This window comes from Carassius carassius, chromosome 20 (assembly GCF_963082965.1).
Source record: "Carassius carassius chromosome 20, fCarCar2.1, whole genome shotgun sequence".
Lineage (NCBI taxonomy): Eukaryota > Metazoa > Chordata > Actinopteri > Cypriniformes > Cyprinidae > Carassius > Carassius carassius.
The window spans coordinates 24,285,817-24,296,125 of record NC_081774.1 but is presented as its reverse complement, the minus strand read 5'-3'; the positions used below and the strand labels follow the sequence as shown (position 1 = coordinate 24,296,125).

The following is a 10,309-nucleotide window of genomic DNA, read 5'->3' as shown; positions in this document are numbered from 1 at the left end:
TCTGAACCACAATATTGGCCCCAATGCAGTCTTTCCCCTTGATTTTCCCGGTAATCCCCATGGATTTCTCGATCTCATTCAGAGCACTCTTTGCCTTTGAAGCGATTGTTTCCAGAGGATGAAGGTTGCAATTCAGCTCATTCAGGGCCTTGTTCCAAGACGCACAGACTAAACGAATGGCCGCATGATTGGCAGCACAGCGGTCAGTGAGTGTGTTTGATATATTCTCTATCATTTTTTGAAGAATGTTTTCGTAGTCTGCATCAAAAAAATGACAGTAGACATTTGCAAGGTTACTGATGGAGTCACAAATATGGATCTGGTAATCCTCAGCAGAGCCTCCTGGAAGTTCATCTACAGCAACAACATAACAGGACTCTTTGGTGGTGAAATGTATGCTGTTCAAGTGGATTCCCTCTTGTGTGGTTGCATCAAAACCCAGGGTAGAGTGGGTGTTCGCTAAAAGTGCTTCAGCAGTCTGGAGGTCACTTATTGCCCCCAATTCTCTGGTCATGGCTTCCACAGTAGCCCTTTTCGGCACATCACTTAAACTAATGTTGAAGCGCAGCCCAAACTTTTTTATCAAATTGTGGATGTTGGCAGTGGGCACCTGATTGGATATCGCGTCAAACACCATCAATCGCATTTCATTTGAGTATGACTTCGCGTCTGTTTTTGTACGCTTTTTTTCACTTTCCAAATCCTGGATTTTTTCTCTCAAAAGAAGGTTTTCGACCTGAAGATCATGAATCTCACTGTTCATTGAATTAACTTTTTCTTTGAACTCGCAGCATCTTTGTTCCATATCAACATCAGAATTCGATTTGACTTCTCGCCTCATGTGTGTAAGGGATTTCTTCAGGCGCATATGACTTCTTGCTTTCACTTTGTATTGTTTTTTTAATTTAGCGATGGTTTCAGCCTCATGTGATTTTAACAGATTTTTCAAGTCGGATATTTGCTTTCCTTTCCTTTTCAGTTTCTGATTAAGTATCCTTATTGCTCCCTTCTTTTTCTGCTGTGCTGTGAGTGTTTTAATTGCCAGGTACTTGCTTCTCTGCATCTGCAGATGTTTCTGCCTCATGTTTTTCAGAGACTCCTTATATCTGGTGCAAGAAGGACAATTGGCTCTAGCAACCTGTCTTGTCTTCAAAGGACTAAGTTTCGGAACTTGGTGTTCATCAGAAGGAGACTTTACGCAGGGAACTGTGGTGGTAGTGGAGATTCCACAAAATCTTTGGCTACATACCCCTTCAAACTGACTGAATTCTCTGTCATTAGTTAGCTTTCTGTATTTTGTTAAAGTTTTCTCAACAAGTAGCTTCACTTTATTTTTTGCCTGCTCTTCCGTCATTTCTGGTATGTATCTAATTATTTCTCTTGCTGTTGCAGCTCTGCTGGATTCTGCTGTGACATAAAGAAATAGAATGTGTCCATTTTGGATCAAATTAGGAGATGGTAGATCGCTGTACTTGTCCAGGAGGTGCTGTCTGGCTAGACCTGGCTGTGTATTGGGCCCCTTTCTTCTTTTCATAATTAGCTGTAAAGACATAACATCAAATATTACATTGGAAATTGGACATAATGGACTAATCAACATGACTTATGTGTTGCAGGATACTTTGAATAAAATTGTAAATTAAATTAATACAGACAACAAGCAAGCCTATCTTTTTGATCACATTCATAGATCTAAAGAAATGCCACTTTTAAATGATTTTATTGTGAGGATTTGCTTTATTCAGCTAGAGCATTGATTCCCAGGGGTATGCACATTGCAGGCAGTATGTGGAAACATTTAATAATTTATTTCCAACTTGGAAGTACTGAGAATATTTCCTTATCTTGGAAATTCAATGAAAATGCCTGATAATTAAATGTTCAAATTAAGGATATTAAATAAAATGATTTTCATTTATTAATAATATGTTGTGTTACGTTTCACTTTTGAAGAATCATCAACACATATGAGTGAGGGACAAAAAGGCTATTTTGTTAGCATATTTAATTTACTAGTTACAGGCTAGTCCTCAGTAATGTAATTCGAAGTGTTGTAAACTATTACTAATAAATGTCAGGAAAACCATGAGATAAACTACATAGCATCAGTAATTATTTCATGGAAAACACGGTGAGAATGGGTTAAAAATCGAGACAATGTTTTTTTTTTTTTTTTTAGAATGACGCCTGCAGTGCATCTGACAGGACGTTCGCTAATCTACCCACCACAAATGTGACTACCAAATTTCCGCGATTTATTTAAATACATTCTCCTCCATGGATTTCGATGAAATTTCGTCAGTAGCAAGATAAAAGGTATATATTCAAGTCCACCTACCTTTCATTCACGTCCAAAGCTTAGATGAAGCCCGCCGACCGGTTGAATGCCACTCAAAGTTTCCGAGAGTTGTGGTGAACTGAAAACACCTCAGGGCTGAAAGCTGTAACTGTCTAGGCTTCCCGGGGGTTGTACATGACGTAGTTACTGTCGTATTCAGTGAAAACATACTCTCACCAGGCGGCGAGAAGTGGATTTTACATGACACACATATTAACAGTAACACGCAGTTTGTCACAAATTATTGAGACAGAATGTTCGGCGCGCGCGGTTGCTATGTCAACATACATATATATATATATATATATAGAAGTAGAGAGTAGAATTAAAAATAGCTCTGTTACTTGAAACCAGTTACTTTTCACTTCGGCTAGCCCCTAATGAGTGTGTGTGTGTGTGTGTATATATATATATATACACACACACACACACACACACATGTATGTATATATATATATATATATATATATATATATATATATATATATATATATATATATATATATATATACATACATGTGTGTGTGTGTGTGTGTATATATATATATATACACACACACACACACACACACACACACACACTCATTAGGGGCTAGCCGAAGTGAAAAGTAACTGGTTTCAAGTAACAGAGCTATTTTTAATTCTACTCTGGTTACTGAAGGAGATGAAGGCGGTTATTGGCATAAATGGGTGGGGTAAATTAGCTGCATGTGCGTTCACTGCACGTTTTTCCTGTCATTGGGATTGTGGCGGTCAGGATGATGAAGCTCTGACACATCCACTTCGAGGATCATCCCCATGCCTAATCTGCAGGTCAGAATGGTTTCTTAATCTGAGCTCAATCAATGTTATTTCGTGTTTTAAATGAGGTTGGAAGGCTAAAGCTGTGTTTGAAATCGCTCACTCGTTCTTATTCACTAATCCTGTATAGTATGGCAGTTGAGTGCACTATATCAGAAAAGAGTGAACGGATTCGGACGGTGACGTATACACTGCGCGTGAGACTTGGAGCTGTTGCTAAAACATTGCCATATGTTCTTTTATATTACACGTACCTAATTTTAGAAAATAATATTAATAGCAATAATACTCAAAATGACTTTATATTGCAATTATACATACCTCGTATGTATTAAATGCTATTAAAATACTGAGAACAAAAATAAACACACATAAACACGTTCATAATTATGTATTTATTATTTTTAGTATCTTGATACTCGCTCAAGCAGCCTTTTGAGATCAGATAAGATGGTTGTAGACTGTCCCAGAGATCTGTCCTCATGCAACCGTTAATTTTACATCAGAAAAAAGAAAAAAATTAAATTATCCACCAAATTATCATAATTTTTTTAAGATAACAACGATGCCACCTCATTAAATTAGTCAAATATTAAACTGAGTTATTGCCTACATAACATGTTTTAATATAAATAATGCAAGAAAAACGTTAAAACAGAAATAATAAAGAGGTAAACGTCATCTCTCAATCAAACTTGCTCACTCCCGCTCTCGCTTCCAGCTCGACGGCGCTACTCCGCATTGGATTGTGGGAAATAGTACTTCAGCGTTGTACACATAGACAGTAAAAGAAATGGACACAGCGACCCCATTGGAACTCAATTGAGACAAGTGAAGCCCATTTTTAGCGATTTTTAGCACTTCCGTTTCTGACACGCAGACTCAAACTAAGCTTGATGACGTCAGCAACCTGTCTGACAGATGTAAATCTTCTAGTAGCTGTGCGTGCAAACTGCCATTGTTAATCTTGCAGCGCCGCGAGCATGAGCAGGGAGTTCTTTGGCGTGAGTGAGCAGGAGTAAGTATTCTGATTAATTATTTTGTATAGTATTTTAAAATGTAACGCCAGGGCTTGTATCTATGGGCTTCTCTCTTGACGTCTCCCCGATTGCCTGCGAGCTTCTCCTCCTGTCTGTATGGTAATTTCTCTACTGTGCGACAGAGAGTCGAGTGGTTATGACGCAATCGTTACCCTATTTTTACAAAAACTGTTTCTACGGGGCCATAATGTAACATAGAAGGTAATGGAGCCCTTTATACATTGTCGTGTATCTTTAGAAATAAATAATGGACAGATGGAGTCTTTAAACGCCTCAGATGTAAAGTTATTCGCTGTCAAAGTGACGCCAAAATGAATGGGAGTCAATGGGATGCTAACGCAAGTGAAGTTCTGCTACAAGATTGCGGCACGCGGGCCGACTTCCTTCCCGCCTGGTTGTACACTGGAGAATGAATTGAATTGTGGGTAATTTCAGAATGAATTGTGGGTAAAAAGTAGTGGACAAATGTAGGGAATGAAGTAGTTCACTCAGAATTCGGACAGCACTACAATTTGGCTGACACCCCATATAGTGCACTATATAGTGGATAGGGAGCGGTTTCAGACACAGCATAACGCCTGGAACACACCAAGCCGACGCCGACGAACTAGTGGCAACGAAAACAGACTGCAGGGTCGGCTCACGTCGGCAGCATCTGGGTCCAGATTTGTCCTGACACACCAAGCCGATTCTCGACACCCGATGGCCAACTACCTTTCCGTCCAGGAGGTGGCAGTAGTCTTGGCTGAGATGGCATCATTGGTGTTTTCCTGTGATGCCAACTTTTCCAGAGTTTTTCCGATGGTGCGCATCAAGTATGTGGACTCCTCACTGGAGGATTCATCCTGCATCTTCCTGCGCTTCCCCGGAGGCTTTGGAGTATTTGGTTTCTTTCTAATGGCTGTGGACTCAGCTGTAGACTCAGTTCCACAGATCGTGGATTCAGGCAAGGGTGTACTGGGCTGTAGCTCCGCCTTAATGAAGCTGGGCTCTTCATGGGTGCCAGTCCAGGTGTCACTGTTGGTACCATCAGAGGGTAAACAGGAATCACTATCAGCCGAAGATTCCTTAAAAAAAAATTAAAAGATAAAAATCTAAATGCAAATGATGTGATACCATAGATTCTTACAACTGTTCACCAATCACCCATAACAATAACAGGGCAAAGCTACAACAATACCTTGCAAATTGGTGAAATGGCTCTATTCAGAAGCACTTTATGGCACATTGAGGAAGATAATGTGACAAAATAATTTAACGGCTTGTGTTAATATGCTGAGTTACTTGTAAATAGACCCATCTGAACAATCAGTGGCCACTTTAAAAAAGCAAAAGGTTTCTTTTTATTCTGGAATTTTTTTTTTTTACTCTGATAGTTAAATTTGAAGTGCTCTCATTCCTTTTTGTGTGAGGCTGTAGAAACTGCAGACGGTTCAGGATCCATTGCTGCCTGCCTGTCTTTTGAGATCAAGAACTTCCTGAGGGTCCTTGTTTCTTATTATACATGTACTGGGTTCACAATGAATCCCACCGCTTCTTGAGCTCTTTCTCTGAGGGATAAGGTCATATTTTGTAAGCATTATGCCTAGTTATTTGTCAGTTTCATGATTATTTGTAATGCCAACATTTTTACTTTTTGCTCTACTGGATGTACACTAGATGCTAGCACATAATAATAATAACTGCCTGTTTCCATTAACCAAATTATTTTTGGTACACGCACACACACACACACACACACACACACACACACAGACACACACACACGCACACACACACACACACGTCATTATTCTTACAATGCACCATTTAAAAATAACAAACCAGTTTTCTAATGACCTCTATTGCCAAAAAGAAAATCTTAACTGATATGACAAGTTTATTTTCTATCTCACACCACATTTCAGCTTTCACAACACGTTTGGAATAAGATTTTTACGTAATGTCATACAAGGCCGGCCTTTCCTGGATCATGCTGATCAATGCATACTCACTTGCCTCGTTCCAGACAGCCATATCTTTAAATAATCACGAATGATCACGAGAAATGCAAACAAATGAGAAAAGCAACTATGTCCCCATTGACTTCGTTGTTTACCTGCTTCGTCACTTCCGTTTTTTTTCTAGAGTGCTGGTTCACTGGTTGAACAGCCAATCAGAATGATCAGATGGGCCGACTGACTGACAAGCCCCGTCGCCGATTCAACATGTCGAGTCAGCCATTACAAAGCCGACAAGGAGCAATTTCAGCCGACGGTGCGAAACACACTGAGAAGATTTAGTCGGTTGACGCACGAAAACTGCCCGACGGCCGACCGTCGGCTTGGTGTGTTCCAGGCTTAAGCATATCCGCGTTGTTAAACATGGCATTGGAGCATGCCCAGTGAACAATTTCAATAATTTACCCTACATTCAGGTTACTGTACAAAAGTGTTGTTTCCTTTATTATTTTACCTTTGGGTGTGTTTGTTCTAAACAAATAATATTCTTTCCTCTCTTATTTAATCAACAGCTCACAAGATTTGTCTGTGTAAAGGCATTAAGACGAGGTTGAAACATCTGACCATTCTCCTTGCTGATGAAGTATTTATAATAATTTAGTATCTGATCTACTGTATGCATCTACCTCTATTGTAATAACACTGTTATCATCAGAACTTAAATTATATAGTTAGAGATGCTGCAGTTAAGCACAGTTACAGATTGTCTGCTGATCAGTAATGCCAGGTCAGCCTGTAGCAATGAACTTATCCAGAAGGAGGAGGTCACTCTTTGTATTAATGTTTCCAAGCAGCAACCCTTTCCCTCTATTCGGGTAAGCACTTTGCGTGTACCTGTATATGATGACCCTCAAGAAGACCTGTACAAGTATTTTGACTGCTGCGCAGATGCCATAGCCAATGAGGCTGAACGGGGAGGCCGCACTGTTGTGTACTGCAAGAATGGACACAGTCGCTCAGCTACTGTCTGTGTGGCCTATCTAATGAAGCACCAGGGTCTCACCTTGACTGATGCCTTCCAGGTATGAATAGTGTTTATATCAAATGGAAGTCTGATATGAAACTTCAGATCTAGTCGGGACACATGCAGCTTATGCTTTAGTACTTTTTAAATAATTATCTTTTTTTAAATAGGTATTTAAAACTTTATATATGTGGTCATTAATTATTTTTCTGATATTGTATTGGTTTATATTATATTATCAGACATATAGGCAGCAGGGTAAAATGAAAAAAAAAAAAAAAAAATCTATAGCATATAATGAATATAAAATGCACAAAGTAAAGGCAGCCACAAGACATCAACGTATATACATCTCTCATATTCTATTCATTACTAAATCCAGCTTAACTGATAATGAAAAGCCACATCATTCTAGATTTTTATACAAGAATTTAATGTTGTTTACTATTTCTGTAGTTCCTATTTCTCTTCTGTTATTTCTATTTGTTTTATCAGGTAGTAAAAAGTGCCCGATCAGTAGTTGAGCCTAACCCAGGATTCTGGACTCAACTGGAGCGATATGAACAGGATCTGAAGATTAGGAGGTCGGCCAGCCACAGCTTTAACCTCTCTCCACTTTAAATTCATACCTACATTTTCTGATATGACATTCTCAAACTTCAGGGCTTTATATAGCTAAGGCTTTAGTCATGTCGCTTTTCAGGCTTGCTGCTAATAATGAATACCTTATAATAACAATAATAACGATATGCGCCTGAAATTATTATAAAATGTGATAATAATATTATATATTAAAATAAAAATGGAGTATTAAATAAAAATAACATTATAGTAAACTTGTAAAAAAATGCATAATAGTGTTTGTGTGTGTGTGTGTATGTATGTATGTACGTACTGAATATATGTGTTCCTGTGTCTCAGTGGTAGAGCATTGTATTAGCAGCGCAAAACGTCTTGGGTTCAATTCAATATGTCAAACTTAAAATAAGCAAGCTTTTATTTTGTCGGGTAGCCAGCAACTAAGTATTTGCACTGGCATGTCAGTGAATGAAATGCATAGTTTTGCGCTGTTGAAAAAGCAGCGTATAGCCTATAGATTACTTTCAGTTAGAAAGAAATCTTATACAATACAGTTTGTCGATCTAAATATTATATTTACAAATTATAGGATATAAGAGAAATATAATCATGATAGCCCTATATGTAGAAATATAATAACCATACACCCTACATTTTGAGCAATTTTAGGTTAAAGCAGGATTAGGGCTCCTAGGAAAGCCTTTTTCTGCTAAACTTTTTTTTATTTTATTTTTTTATCTTTTTTTCCAAGGCATCCCTTTAACAAACCTAGAAAACCTCTAAATTGCTAGAAGTATCACAAGTATACATCACCCTCCTAAATATTTATCGCAGTAGGGTTTTATTTAATTTAGGCTAAATAAAAAGAAAAGATAAATACTTAAATATTTTATATAAATGCAGCGCAAAAAAAAAAAAAAACACGAAGCAGTTCTTCCACTTCACCCTTCCACAGAGAGGGTATTCATCGAAGTGTAATTGTATGCTTTTGTATGAAAGTCCATTTAATTTTTTTTTTATTTCTCCATTTCTCTACTCAGTATAATATTTTTTTTTTATATAAATTATGTTAGCTCTGTAATTGTCCATTCTCAGTAACGTCCCCAGTGTTTTCTGATGCAGTAGTATGCTTTGCTGCATTTTGCCGCTGCCAGGTTAAAAACTAAATAAATTCATAAAGGTCATCCCAAAATTTCTTAAATCATTTAACAAATCTAACAAGAACTGTATTTTAGCATGTATTAAATAACATTATATGTTAAGTCCTGTCTTACAGTATTTTATTTAATGTTACCTAATAGAGGAATCAAGTAATGGGACTATGAAAGTATGTTAATTTTATAGCCTCATTAAAATGCAATGTGTAACATTTGACTACTTTATTTATTTACAGCATTACTTTCCATAAGCATGCAGAGAACAGGAAAATAACGTTTTAATTGATGTGTTTATTAAATGTCAATTTCTACACACCAAAGAGCTATAGGGAGCACACTGTTTTTTCTGATTTATATTTTATGTGATAGGCAAACAGGATAGAAAGGTAGGGGTCTAAACTTTATCCTACCCCTGACGAACATTATCTATCCAGTCCAAATAGCTGGACACTTTGGTGTAGATGCCAAGTTTGTCTTTTTGCCCGCAGCCTTCTCCCCAGGACACCAGACCTATGAGGAACCATGTATCATGAAACAGTGTCATCATTGGACCCCCACTGTCCCCCTCACAAGCATCTTTGATTTGCCCCAGCATTCCCCCACAAAGCATGTTCTGAGTGAGGTTGTTCATCATATGCCTGGAACACTCTTTGTTGTCTATAATTGGAATTTCAATGAAGTTGAGAGTTGAACTGATGCGACGGGAGATCTCTTTTTCCTCCCCCCAGCCAGTGACGACTGTGACAGTACCGTTACGATGCAACATTTGTTCGGCCAGGTTCTGGCTAGGGAGGCATGCTGGGAGTATGTATGTGGAAAACTTGGCTGGTGTAGCCAAGCGAAACAGAGCTATATCATTGTCCACAGTGAAAGGGTTGTATTATGAGTGGGCAATAGATTGTTGTACAGGAAGTCATCTCAGATTCTTCAGTCCTAAATTGGTTGTAGTCACCTGGAGAGATGGCCATACAATTAAAATTCAAAGCCAGAGAGCGTTTATGGTTGGCTATGTTTTATGGTTGGTTAAAAAAAGGAAGGCTGCTTCCTTATGCATTTGTTGTTGTTTTTTTACAGAGACTAGGACTGTCACAAAAACAAAGTGTAATTTCTCAGGAAGCTTTCACTGCTATCCGTCAAATAGTTGGGACACCACGAGTGGAATTAATACACTGGAAAATAACACTGGTATCTAGACTGTCTTTTGGTGTTTCTTTTCACTTATGAGGCCTAAGCTTAGTAAACAGCATCACTCTAATCTATGTTTTCTAGCAGTTTATTTTGTGGCAAATTGCTTTAGTAATGCATCTTCTAAAAATTCTAATGGAAGATAAAAAGCCTAACACTATGATAGAATACTTAAATTTATATCAAATTGTCTTACATACCCACAGGGCTGGCTTTGCCGACAGGCGACACAGGCGGCCGCCTGG

At 38.1% G+C, this 10,309-nt stretch overlaps 1 protein-coding gene and 1 pseudogene across 1 annotated transcript; one reads left to right on the top strand and one right to left on the bottom strand.

Annotated features, from left to right (window-relative positions):
* The first annotated feature begins 6,845 nt into the window (after positions 1–6,845).
* Positions 6,846–7,815, top strand: dusp28 (dual specificity phosphatase 28). The gene is made up of 2 exons (XM_059500944.1): positions 6,846–7,201; positions 7,639–7,815. The coding sequence occupies exons 1-2, from the start codon at positions 6,857–6,859 to the stop codon at positions 7,762–7,764; spliced, it is 471 nt and encodes a 156-aa protein (XP_059356927.1). The 5' UTR covers positions 6,846–6,856; the 3' UTR covers positions 7,765–7,815.
* A 1,186-nt stretch (positions 7,816–9,001) lies between these two features.
* LOC132095909 (vitamin K-dependent protein C-like) lies at positions 9,002–9,847 on the bottom strand (annotated as a pseudogene).
* Positions 9,848–10,309: the final 462 nt, after the last annotated feature.

What these genes read in the sequence shown, in the direction of transcription:
- dusp28 (XM_059500944.1), top strand. Translation starts at nt 6,857, where the DNA reads ATGCTGCAGTTAAGCACAGTTACAGATTGTCTGCTGATCAGTAATGCC. An exon ending in CCTTGACTGATGCCTTCCAG is followed by an intron (nt 7,202 to 7,638) that starts GTATGAATAGTG and finishes TTGTTTTATCAG; the next exon opens with GTAGTAAAAAGTGCCCGATC.